General features: G+C 36.9%; 1 protein-coding gene across 1 annotated transcript in view; it reads right to left on the bottom strand.

Moving 5' to 3' along the window:
- MALRD1 (MAM and LDL receptor class A domain containing 1) overlaps positions 1-13,860 on the bottom strand; it is a 576,646-nt gene that overhangs the window by 550,057 nt on the left and 12,729 nt on the right. The window contains exons 3-4 of the mRNA XM_070382053.1: positions 8,592-8,686; positions 8,342-8,503 (exon numbers count right to left, since the gene is read on the bottom strand). Of these exons, the coding sequence (XP_070238154.1) occupies positions 8,342-8,503; positions 8,592-8,686 (257 nt within the window). The remainder of the gene's footprint in view (positions 1-8,341; positions 8,504-8,591; positions 8,687-13,860) is intronic.

Raw genomic sequence — 13,860 nt, 5'->3', positions numbered from 1 at the left:
CACGAAAGTCACTTCTAATTCAAGATGTTCTTTCCTCTCAACTTGGACCTCTGCCCTGACGCTCATCCTCTGAAAATGGTACCAGGAGACTGCCATCTGCAATGCTCAAAACTCCAAAATGACCTTTGGCATCACTTTCTCCCCCAGTCATGTCCAATCGATCAAGATCTATTTAACCCTCTTTCCTTTCCATTGCTATTTCCTCTCCTACATCTTCACACCTGATCTAATGAAGTAGCTTTTATGTTATTTATTTGGCTCTGCCAGGCCTCAGTTGCGGCATGCAAATTCCTAGGTGCAATATGTAGGATCTAGTTCCCTTCCCAGGGATTGAACCACAGGCCCCCTGCATTGGAAGCTTGGAATTTTAACCACTGGACCACCCAGGGAAGTCCTGCAGTAGCTTTTAAATTACCTTCTTACCTTCAAGCCTCTCTTCAGAGTTTGCAATATGTGTATTTATTTATTTGATTCAGTTAAATTATAGATTAACTTGGTATAACTGAAGAGAAGCTAGTATGAAAATCGGCCATCATTTAAGCCCACTGGCACTGCAAGAGCAAAGGTTTTCTTAGGGAAAAGAATTGCTTCTCTAATTGTAGGGAAATTACTTGTGGATCTACGTAGCTAGGAAACAAAAGACCCACCAGGTACAAGGAGATAATCCAGTTAAATGTATTTAAACAAAAAGTTTCCAGGGATTTTGGTTGGGATCCTGAAAAGGGGGATGAGTGAATTATCTAAAGAATGTGGAAAGTGAGTGAAGTTGCTCAATCATGTCCAACTCTTTGTGACCCTCATGGACTGTAGCCTGCCAGGCTCCTCCATCCATGAGATTTTCCAGGCAAGAATACTGGAATGGGTTACCATTTCTTTCTCCAAGGGACCTTCCCAACCCAGGGATCAAACCTGGGTCTCCCGCACTGCAGGCTGGCTCTTTACTGTCTGAGCCACCAGGGAAGCCCTTAAAGAACATGGAAACCCATGATAATTTTTTAAAAACCAGGCCCTGTAGTCAGAGGCTGTTTGTGATATGGTAATTGCGTTTCTAAGAGAAGTGATTAACATTCTTTGTTTTCTCCAAAACTTAGTCAAATAACCTTTTCCAAATACCCACCTCATTTTTTTCTGTTAGGTGAAGCTAAAAAAAAAAAAAAAAAGATAGGGACTTCTCTGGCAGTCCAATGGTTAGGACTCTGTGCTTCCACTGCAGGGGACAAGGATTTTTTTTTTTTATTTTTTTAATTAATTTTATTTTATTTTTAAACTTTACATAATTGTATTAGTTTTGCCAAATATCAAAATGAATCTGCCACAGGTATACATGTGTTCCCCATCCTGAACCCTCCTCCCTCCTCCCTCCCCATACCATCCCTCTGGGTCGTCCCAGTGCACCAGCCCCAAGCATCCAGTATCGTGCATTGAACCTGGACTGGCATCTCGTTTCATACATGATATTTTACATGTTTCAATGCCATTCTCCCAAATCTTCCCACCCTCTCCCTCTCCCACAGAGTCCATAAGACTGTTCTATACGTCAGTGTCTCTTTTGCTGTCTCGTATACAGGGTTATCGTTACCATCTTTCTAAATTCCATATATATGCGTTAGTATACTGTATTGGTGTTTTTCCTTCTGGCTTACTTCACTCTGTATAATAGGCTCCAGTTTCATCCACCTCATTAGAACTGATTCAAATGTATTCTTTTTAATGGCTGAGTAATACTCCATTGTGTATATGTACCACAGCTTTCTTATCCATTCATCTGCTGATGGACATCTAGGTTGCTTCCATGTCCTGGCTATTATAAACAGTGCTGCGATGAACATTGGGGTACACGTGTCTCTTTCCCTTCTGGTTTCCTCAGTGTGTATGCCCAGCAGTGGGATTGCTGGATCATAAGGCAGTTCTATTTCCAGTTTTTTAAGGAATCTCCACACTGTTCTCCATAGTGGCTGTACTAGTTTGCATTCCCACCAACAGTGTAAGAGGGTTCCCTTTTCTCCACACCCTCTCCAGCATTTATTATTTGTAGACTTTTGGATCGCAGCCATTCTGACTGGTGTGAAATGGTACCTCATAGTGGTTTTGATTTGCATGGCTTCACAGCTGAATTCTACCAAAAATTTAGAGAAGAGCTAACACCTATCCTGCTCAAACTCTTCCAGAAAATTGCAGAGGAAGGTAAACTTCCAAACTCATTCTATGAGGCCACCATCACCCTAATACCAAAACCTGACAAAGATCCCACAAAAAAAGAAAACTACAGGCCAATATCACTGATGAACATAGATGCAAAAATCCTAAACAAAATTCTAGCAATCAGAATCCAACAACACATTAAAAAGATCATACACCATGACCAAGTGGGCTTTATCCCAGGGATGCAAGGATTCTTCAATATCCTCAAATCAATCAATGTAATACACCACATTAACAAATTGAAAAATAAAAACCATATGATTATCTCAATAGATGCAGAGAAAGCCTTTGACAAAATTCAACACCCATTTATGATAAAAACTCTCCAGAAAGCAGGAATAGAAGGAACATACCTCAACATAATAAAAGCTATATATGACAAACCCACAGCAAACATTATCCTCAATGGTGAAAAATTGAAAGCATTTCCTCTAAAGTCAGGAACAAGACAAGGGTGCCCACTTTCACCACTACTATTCAACATAGTTTTGGAAGTTTTGGCCACAGCAATCAGAGCAGAAAAAGAAATAAAAGGAATCCAAATTGGAAAAGAAGAAGTAAAACTCTCACTATTTGCAGATGACATGATCCTCTACATAGAAAACCCTAAAGACTCCACCAGAAAATTACTAGAACTAATCAATGATTATAGTAAAGTTGCAGGATATAAAATCAACACACTGAAATCCCTTGCATTCCTATACACTAATAATGAGAAAACAGAAAGAGAAATTAAGGAAACAATTCCATTCACCATTGCAACGAAAAGAATAAAATACTTAGGAATTTATCTACCTAAAGAAACTAAAGACCTATATATAGAAAACTATAAAACACTGGTGAAAGAAATCAAAGAGGACACTAATAGATGGAGAAATATACCATGTTCATGGATTGGAAGAATCAATATAGTGAAAATGAGTATACTACCCAAGGGACAACGATTTGATTCCTGATCAAGCAACTAAGATCCTGAGTGCCTCAGGGGCACAGCCAAAATAAAGAAAAGAAAACAACAGCAAAGTAGCAAATCAAAAGCAGATCACAGCGCGGATAATGAAGTTAGAAGCTTGACACCATCACGTAAGCCAGGTACGGCCTGCACTGATGCAATGGAAAACGTGAGACAAATTCCTTTCACCTCAAACATTTTAAGAGAAGATGGCTTGGAAGGGAGGCTTTGTGCTGGAAATACTCAATTTAAATCTTCAATGAAACTTTTATGGCAGGTGAACAATGAATATAAACTCACTTGGATTATACTAGTAAAGACATGAACAGAAACCCTTGCATTTATATCTTCTGTATGAGAATTTTCCTAATTAGTAGTATGCATTTAATGGTCTTTTTCAAGAAAATATATAAAACACAAGATGATGACAGTAGTCTTTTCATCATCATGTGTTCACACAGTAAGTATTCTTGAATTAAAAGATAAAATGTCTCAAATTATGATTTTGAAAAGTTTGAGAGTAGCAGTAAGTTAATAATTTATATTCATCATTATTAACCACATCTTTTGTTTGTATTAATAAAGCCTATTGTTTCTGAATGCGAGAGTGATGAGAAGTCTCTGACATTTCTAAGTGGAATATCAGAGAAATGACAAGTAGATAATAGCATATTAAAAATGCTTCAGTATCGTCTTAAAATTCAGGCACTGATTTCAAGAATCCAGACATTCAACTTGGAAATAACAGTCAATGATATACTTAGTAACATAGTATTTATTCCTTCCTACCCATAAAACCAATGGGGGAAATCCCTTCAAGAACCAGAAAAAAACAGGGATGAGGGGAGATTTCATCTGAATTTGAGGCTAAATTTCTACTATACGTTCAGCGTGGTTTATTCTTTGCTTCTGTGAATATTTTAAGACAAGAGTAAAATTAATTGCTTTTGTCTGCAATTTTGAGAAATGTGATCGCAGTTCATTAGCACCATGCAATGCATAATAATGTTTCATCTAACACAGTAGACAAAGGATTCTTTAACAAGTCACATCAGATCTGACCAAATCTAGAGGTTGGATTTTTTTTCTATATTTTATAAATTTTTACGTGGCTTTATTAGATAAAAAATTATCGTGGCTCAGTGACTGACTGAGATCTGAAATCAAACTACCCTATGGTGTAATCTTGTATGGGATTTGGTAAATTATTTCATTCTCTATAGCTTACAGTCCTCTGGACCTCCCTGGTGCTCCAGTGGCTAAGACTTCGCCTTCCAATGCAGGGGGCCTGGGTTTAATCCCTGGTTGGGGAACTAAGATCCCATTTGCCTCAGGACCAAAAAACCAAAACATGAAACAGATGCAGTATTGTAATAAATTCAGTAAAGAATTTAAACATGGTCCACATCAAAACATCTTTAAAAAATAAAGCTTACAATCCTCATGTGAACAATGGGGTAAATGATAGTTGAGAGGACTGCCATGAAGGGCCAATAAGATAGTGTACACGAAGGACTAAATGCAATTCTTTACACACAGTAAGCACTCAGTCAATACTAGATGTTATTCTTTAAACACCTTCAGAAATTTTTTGAAACACTGCCATTTCTGTGGACTAAATGCATAACACCATTCCTAGTTTATACAGCAGCAGTCTCTCAGAAATTAACATACACTTCAGGTTAACAAGGGATGGATCTAGTTAGTCCTTTACAGGTGAAGGTGACAGTCTCCACACAAGAGCCAGATCCAGAGGCTTTCTCAGAAACCCATGCTAAGCCAGCGTCCAGCTGGGACTAAAATCTATGTAAGTATTTCTAAAGCAAGCATGAATGACTTTACAACCATCAAGGCAGCATGCATGGGAAACTGCCAAGAAAAACAAACAAAAAAATAAACCTAGAATAATTCTAGGAGACTTGTAAATTGATGAGGCAGCAGATACTGTCTGGAGACGCTGATTACAAAATGCCCCCAAATAAGCCTCTTTCTAAAGCTTTTCAGGAAAGGGCTACTACATAGAGGCCGGCAGTACTACAAGTACAGCACATTTCTGTGACCCAGCTCAACAAAAGCAAATGAGTATCTGTTCACTTGCTGACAGGATAGAGCTAAAACATACCTGCAGATCTTAAAGATCGGTGTAGCCAGAGGATCCCATGAGAGTCATACAGTTTCCTAATTTTTAGCAATGCCTTTAAGGTAGAAGCACTGTTTTTATATCAGCAATGAAGGATTTTGAGAATCAAATTAATATGCTCCATGGGCATCTGTTTTGGTGGAAGACACTGCTGCATTTTAAAGCACTCAGGTGAATAATCTCACTTCCTCTGCTACAACTGAATTGCCCTGGAGATAATCTATTTGGGAATTTAAAGTTTTATAGTTATCTACTACACATATTTAATCATCAACCCCCACAATATGCTATTTGGGAATGGACAGTGAGAAAAGCAAAGAATTTATCCTAAAACGCTTAACTTACAAGTAGCAGGTTCCCGCTACTTGTATCCAACATCAAATCTCTTGTCGTGCTACTAATAAAGACCTTGACCAAAGTATTTCTTTTGGTTGTAGTTTTATTTGCTAAGTTGTGTCTGACTCTTTTGTGACCTGTGGCCTATAGCCCACCAGGTTCCTCTGTCCATGGGATTTTCCAGGCAAGAACACTGGAGTAGGTTGTCATTTCCTTCTCCAGGGGATCTCCCTGACCCAGAGCTCAAACCCACATCTCCTGCATTGACAGGCAGACTCTGTACTAAAATAAGAAGGCACAATGCTTGACAAAGATAGCTTAAGACTTTTTTTTTTAATCACCCACTCTGTTTCAAAGTCGGAAAAGGTGTATAAATACCGATAAAGTTTACACACAGACAAGAGGCCTATAGCAGTCCTTAAGGTTTAGACAAGCGTGCAGACAGAGGGACTTCAGCGAGCTCATCCTTTGGCATCTAGTCAGTGTCCCCTCAGAGGCACTCTTGGCTCTATTTTGTTGCTATTGTTACAGAAGAGAGACAGATACAGGGAAGTAAGAAAATAAAGTAGTAATATAATAAATAAACTAGAAATGTCTCCTTTGGTTAATGACACCTGAACATCCACAACAAATGGGATGCATTCTTGTTGTCTGTGGTTCTCACTCTGCAGAGCACTCCCCACCAAGGCAGGAACTCAAGATGTCTTGTCTCTGTGCCTGAGGAGTCCTTTATAGGAAGACTTACATGCCGATGGCTTAAAATACCACCCCAACCTCACACTCACACACACACACACACACACACACACACACCAGTAATACTGGATTTCAAGAGGATACAAAGCCTCAAATGACAGAATTATGCTTCCAGCTGTACAGTTCTCCTCAAGTCATCATCCAGGAGTCACCTAACTATCTACTAAATTATTTTCTTTCATCTTCTTTAGATTCCCATTTGATTTTACAAAAGGCTGAAAATTCTGAACTTTAGTGATTTTATGACAGATCAATTAAGAATATGTGCCATTCTTATATCTTATCATTCAATTTTAGTAATAGAGGTCCTGTTCATTCTCCCATATTCCCTCTTAGCCACTCAAAATTCAATACAATTTACTCTCTCTATTAAGGCAAGTGCTACATCTATCACATATCAGATGATTTTCTATAGAATGATTCTATAGAATAGGATGATTTTCTATTCTATATCAAAATTATAAAATTATTATATTATTCTAATAATAGATGATAAAGGAAACCTACCTGGGCTAAATTGAGTCACAAACCAGGTTTAAAAAGCCTATTTGTTCAGAATAAAATGTTTTAAGATCCCTTTTTTAACAGGAAAATTTTGCTTGGCTGCCCAAAATGTTAAAGTATGCACTATTTTTCTAAGAACTTCTATAATAGGTATTAGATTATAATTTCCATCATACATAAGTTTTATTAGGCTGCATAAATAAATGTCTTCTATAGGCTTACATTGGCTTTAATTCTCAAAATTATTTTGGAAGATGAAGGCTGTATTGAATAATTTGAGTTTAACCATGAAATGAATGTGACAATGATTCCACTTCAGCAGCATTTGGTATTAGTATTGAAAACAGTCTATGTTCTCATTACCCAAGACAATCCTGTTCTCTCAAGAGCTTGAGAAAATTGTGAAACAGAAGCAATTTTTTTTTTTAATTGGAGGATAATTGCTTTACAATGTTGTGTTGGTTTCTGCCACATAGCACTGTGAATTGGCCAGAAGTATACATGTGTCCCTTCTTGAACCCCTCCTCCCACCCCTCTAGATTGTCACAGAGCACCAGGTTGAGCTCCCTGTGTTACACTGCAACTTCCCCAAAGCTATCTACTTTACAAATGGTTATGTATATTTCAATGCTACTCTCTCAATGCATTTTGCCCTCTCCTAACCCCACGGTGCCCACAGGTCTGTCCTCTGTGTCTGCATCTCCATTGCTCCTTACAAATAGGTTTATCAGTACCATTGTTCTCGACTCCATATATACGCATTAATATACGATATTTGTTTTTCTCTTTCTGACTTACCTCACTCTAGATTCAGCCACCTCACTAGAAGTGACTCAAATTCTTAAGAATGCAAAATGAAATGAAAGAAGATTGGAATAATGAGAGAAAAAGGAAAGTGGAGGGGATTCAAGAAATCAGGAAGAGTATTAGAAGGTCATATTACTTATATCAATATGCTGCTGCTGCTGCTAAGTTGCTTCAGTCGTGTCCAACTCTGTGTGATCCCATAGACGGCAGCCCACCAGGCTCCCCTGCCCCTGGGATTCTCCAGGCAATAACACTGGAGTGGGTTGCCATTTCCTTCTCCAATGCATGAAAGTGAAAAGTGAAAGTAAAGTCACTCAGTCATGTCCAACTCTTCACGACCCCATGAACTGCAGCCTACCAGGCTCCTTCATCCATAGGATTTTCCAGGCAAGAGTACTGGAGTGGGATGCCATCTTGTCAGTATATAACAAATTTAGTTTTGATACACACATTTTAAACTTCTTAAAACTGTCTTTTAGGATGATTGGCTGCCCCAACTTCCTGGAATTATTTGGTTTCAACACGTGACAGTTCTGGCAAATTCCTCAGTCCTCAGACAACTGGGATGATTAATCACCTGGTGTTAAACATCTGTACTTTATCATTTTTCCTTCAAAGACAGTTAGAAAACACAACACACATACCTGAAACCTCTGGGGACTCTGAATTTTGATGACATTCCTCTCCCAACGATTCTGGAGCCCAGCAGTGTTTTGCCATAAATGCTGTATAGGGCCACCACAGGTAGTTTGAAAGCCAACCATTAATTTGCCATTCATTTGGCTGGAGAAGTAATAAAATGTAATCTGTGAAAAATAATGAATGTCCACACAATTATAATAACGAAGTTCCCAAATGTGGAAAGTAATTCAAATGCCATGTGCTTTCAAATACCTGACAAGCATGTTGGTTATTCGTTGGAAGAAAAACTCTGCTGCTTATGTTTGAGGAAGTAGAATCCAAGTCAGAGACCAATGAGAGGAAGTGAGCTGTTAGAAACAAGACCATCATTGGTAAACGTATTCAATACACCAGGCGATAATTTAGGTCCATATCCACATTGGGTCAATATATTTTGTTTAAAAAATGAACTATTTAACTGCACCATTTATTTTTGCAAATGGTCTGGCTGATATTGTTATTTCGATATATTCCCCAGTAAAATAACTAATTTTGAGTGTACTCCATATAATACTAATATGGACTGTAATCCACAACCCAGTTTATCTCACATAACTTAGAAAGTTATAACTCAGCAAAGATGGTATCCAGGAAAAACATTATACTGGGATTGCCCACCCAAATAAGTAATTCAATGAATTTAAAAGAAATCCTCTTTTGTAGTGCTTTTCTCCTGAAAGAATTGGGTCAATTAGCCGCAGTTTTCCCCAGGATTACGTGGAAAACAATACTGAGTCCCAGTGCTGTCCTGTACACTGCAGTACAGATTATGCCAGTGGACTGTCACTATTCAGAAGCTTATAAAATAAGCACAGAATATTCTCTGGGCTTTCATACATTTTTGCAATGCTTGACAAGGTTATAGTGTATTATCTGGGAACCACTATTTCCTCCTACTCTATTTGGTAAACCCCCATTTGTCAAGAAGAATGAAAAAATGACATTGATGATGATTGTGAAGGTCTATCTACCCAAGTTATTTAGTGGTATTTTAAAGCTGTCTTGGAAATTAAATTTAATTGTCACATCATTGACAGACTTAATTATGAAATCTAAGAAAGCTCTTATTCCCTACAGCTTTTCCGAAATTTACCCTAATTAAGTGGGAAAAAAGAATGTTAATGATTGCTTATAGATATAGTCAGAGGCATAACTGAAATCCTTGAAATAACAGAAAATTGTTCTGAGAATGTACTACCTGGAATAATTCTATAAACGTAATTTAGATGAAGAGTTGGCATCATGGTGACACAAGGGGACAGTCGTTAGTTTGCTTTTGCTTCATATTCAGCAGGGAAAGCAAATGTTAAGCAAGAGAAAAATCAAATGAGCATAATGAGTCATATAGATATATTGTTTGAGGTGTAAATAAAATTGTTTGCAATACAAATGGTAACACTATTCAATGGGCCCATAATTATTGTTTATAAATATTCAGCTACTAAAAAGCATTTGTGGTACATACAGAAAAAGTTGTTTTTGTTTGTCAAGGAAATTACTTAACCATATTTAGTTTTCAAAGCTTGGTCTTAAAAATCAGATGGATACATTTTAGCCATTATGTAATAGAACAGCATTTTCAATAAAATAATAAATTATATAAATATTTAAGTTAGATGTGTTATAAATAAGAACTGTCATTTAGTACATTTTATGACACTGAATTATTCTGTATTGTGTCCAAAATTAAATGATAATCTTCAGGTTATCATAAAAAGTAAAGTTTAAATTCAGAAACAACTTAAGATCCCTTGGCATTTGTTCTAACAACAAGCTTTCTTTTCATGGGGTAAAAAAGTGTTCAAAATACACCCAATATAGCAATACCTTTTTAACTTTTAATTCTAATTTAGTGACAATAACAAGTATTTTTTTTAATACACACACAATTTTTAAAACATTTTTATTGGAATATAGTTGATTCACAATATTGTGTTAGCTTCAGGTGTCCAAAGGCAAAGTAAATCAGTTATGCGTACATACACTTTTTTGCATGCTCAATTTTACATTGCTCCCTATCAGCATAGAATTTCTTTAATTCATAGCTGGAGATATTCCTTGGAAAATATCAAAGTATAGAAAGTTCTCTTGCTTTCCCTGGGGCTTTAGTTATCAAGTTTATGATTAAAAAAGAAAAAAGCAGATCCCTGGCAGCAAAAGTTTTTCCACAAGCCCATTTCCTCATCTGGTACCCTTTCTTGCCACTGGCTTTCACCATCAAGAAGGGACTTACGAAGCTGATTTTTTTTTTTTTAAGGTTCTCAATGTCCTATCCACATACCATTCTTAGTCCTTGAGGGAGACCATTCTTAGTCCTTGAGGGAGACTAGTAGTAAGTATCATATCACATATACACACATCATTGTCATCATCACACGTCATCTATTTATCTCTACCATATTTGTTTCAGTGTATTCATGATCACCAACTCGATGGACACAAATTTGAGCAAGCTCTGGGAGTTGGTGATGGACAGAGAAGCCAAGCATACTGCAGTGCATGGGGTTGCAAAGAGTTGGACACAACTTACCAACTGAACTGAACTGATTCATCTGATTCATAAATTCCCATTTTATGCTTGCATCCATAAAAGCAACTGCATAGCATATCTTTAAAACATATTTAAAATAACCCTGTGATGAAGTTGTTAACTATTAAAATTATGAAATAAGGATTAATGACATTGCAAAATAAGATGACATGATATCATTTATAATCTCAAATGTTTACATTAAAGGGGTTTTTCTTCCTAGTTGCTGGGTAAGTATAGGAGTAAAACTCCAACATAAACTTAAGATTGATGACAAAAAAGTATATAAAATATGAAAGCAATAAAAACCATGAATCAAGTTTTTGAGGGCTAAATTCAATAATTTTGGCAGTGAATTCCACCAACCTTGATCCTCAGAAAAGATAAGGTAGAATATTCGGTCTCACTTTCTTCAATGACTGATAGGCAGTCTTGCCTTTTCTCCATTTTCCAAGTTCTAAGTGATTAATAGTAATGAATACAAGCAGAATAAATATAAATCCTATTGCTCCTGCATAGCAACCAATGCGCTTAAAGGAACTCAAAAACTTGAGTATTTTAACAGTGAGATACTATTCAAAAAAATTCAGGCTGCAGGAATGGATCATTGTGACAAGCTCCAAGGCATGAGGCAAAGGTTAGAATATTAAAACTTTGGAAAAGAAAAAGTAGGTTCATCTGTGACAGAAATATGGCTCAGTTCAGATAACAGAGGTGAAATAGCAGTCTTGCATACAATCTCCTTCAAGATGATAATTTCTATTTATTAAATTCCATTTCTATTGAATCAAGTTTTGGCTCATTCCTGTTCATTAAATTCACAAGTCAACATAGCCACATAATATTTGCTAAAACTGTGTCAAAGGATACTCTCAAACAGTACTCCCATATAGTTGCTAGCAGTGTGTAAATAAATGTTCCCATATCAATTTAAGTCTGCTTCAGTGATAAAGGGCTAGGTGAATTACTTTAGGAAATCATAAAACATAACAAAAAAATGAGGATGATATCAACAAAATTGCCAATGTAAAGATCTCTGAAAAATTTTTCCTCCATAAAGACAATGAAAATACTGGCAGAATGACCATAATAAAATTTAGAGAACTGGAGAATTTTATTCAATAGATAACTGAATCTCAGTTTAAAAAACAAAACAAAACAATGAATTTCAATAAATTTTAGGCTTTTTTTTTAAGTTTCCCATTGCCCACTCTCAAGCACCATCAGTTCAGTTCAGTTCATTTCAGTCGCTCAGTCATGTCCGACTCTTTGTGACCCCTTAAATCGCAGCATGCCAGGCCTCCCTGTCCATCACCAACTCCCGGAGTTCACTCAAACTCACGCCCATCGAGTCGGTGATGCCATCCAGCCATCTCATCCTCTGTCGTCCCCTTCTCCTCCTGCCCCCAATCCCTCCCAGCATCAGAGTCTTTTCCAATGAGTCAACTTTTCGCATGAGGTGCCAAAGTACTGGAGTTTCAGCTTTAGCATCATTCTTTCCAAAGAATACCCAGGACTGATCTCCTTCAGAATGGACTAGTTGGATCTCCTTGCAGTCCAAGGGACTCTCAAGTGTCTTCTCCAACATCACAGTTCAAACTCATCAATTATTCAGTGCTCAGCTTTCTTCACAGTCCAACTCTCACATCCATACATGACCACAGGAAAAACCATAGCCTTGACTAGACAGACCTTTGTTGGCAAAGTAATATCTCTGCTTTTGAATACGCTATCTAGGTTGGTCATAACTTTCCTTCCAAGGAGTAAGCGTCTTTTAATTTCATGGCTGCAGTCACCATCTGCAGTGGTTTTGGAGCCCAAAAAAATAAAGTCTGACACTGTTTCCACTGTTTCCCCATCTATTTCCCATGAAGTGATGGGACCAGATGCCATGATCTTCGTTTTCTGAATGTTGAGTTTTAAGCCAACTTCTTCACTCTCCTCTTTCATGTTCATCAAGAGGCTTTTTAGTTCCTCTTCACTTTTTGCCATAAGGGTGGCAGCCTACACATTCCTGGTGCAGTATGGCAACCATAGGAATGAGCAGAATGAAGCTAAAACTCTTTCAAGCCTCATTACCAAATAATTATCATTATTTGACTTTACTAATGTTTCCTGATGGCAAAGGAAATGGCAATGCACTCCCGTATTCTTGCCTGGAGAATCCCATGGACAGAGGAGCCTGGTGGACTATACAGTTCATGGGCTAGCAAAGAGTTGGACGTGCCTGAGCACACGTGTTTCCTGAAAGCCATCACTTATAAGGCTGTCTAAAATTGCCCAATGCAAATAGACTCCTCATAGTAGGCATGTGTTGAAAACAACTGGCAAGTATTTTAACTATATAGTTGCCTGGAACAGTATATAACATCTGACTGATGGGCCAACAACAGACTGACTAAAACTGCCCAACAATCCCAAGTGCCCAAAGAAATGCTCTAGAAATGGATCCTGCAGGTGTGTCTGTGGAGAACAGCAAAGGTATTTCAGTTCTAGACTATGATCATACTTTCCTAGGACAAAATGAAAAGACTGGATGCTGTTTAATAGTGTTTCATAATACAGTATATGGACTTTAGACCCATTTTAACAATTTAACAATTGGTTAAAATAACAAACTTTCTTATAATTCCATTTAAACCTAATTTTAAACATTCAAATAAGGAAAATAATCTGGTATAAAAGGAAATATTAACTTTTCATAATTCTTTTATCTTTGATAAACCTATACAGTTTTTAAGTTTACAGATAATTATACATTTTAAAAGCCTCATGTATCACCTTTACTATTAGCTGAACTCTAGAATTATTCTATACTTATATATTTATAAAATTAAAAGAAAAACTCATTTATGAGTTATAAGAAAAAATTTTATACTTATAAGAAAAATTGTTATAGTCCATCCGTTTAAAAGAATGTTACTATACTTGCAAAGATGTATTTGAATTTTT

Source organism: Bos mutus, chromosome 13 (genome assembly GCF_027580195.1).
Source record: "Bos mutus isolate GX-2022 chromosome 13, NWIPB_WYAK_1.1, whole genome shotgun sequence".
NCBI classification, from domain to species: Eukaryota; Metazoa; Chordata; class Mammalia; order Artiodactyla; family Bovidae; genus Bos; species Bos mutus.
Note: the sequence above shows the minus strand (reverse complement) of the source record. Positions and strands in the feature narration are given on the sequence as shown.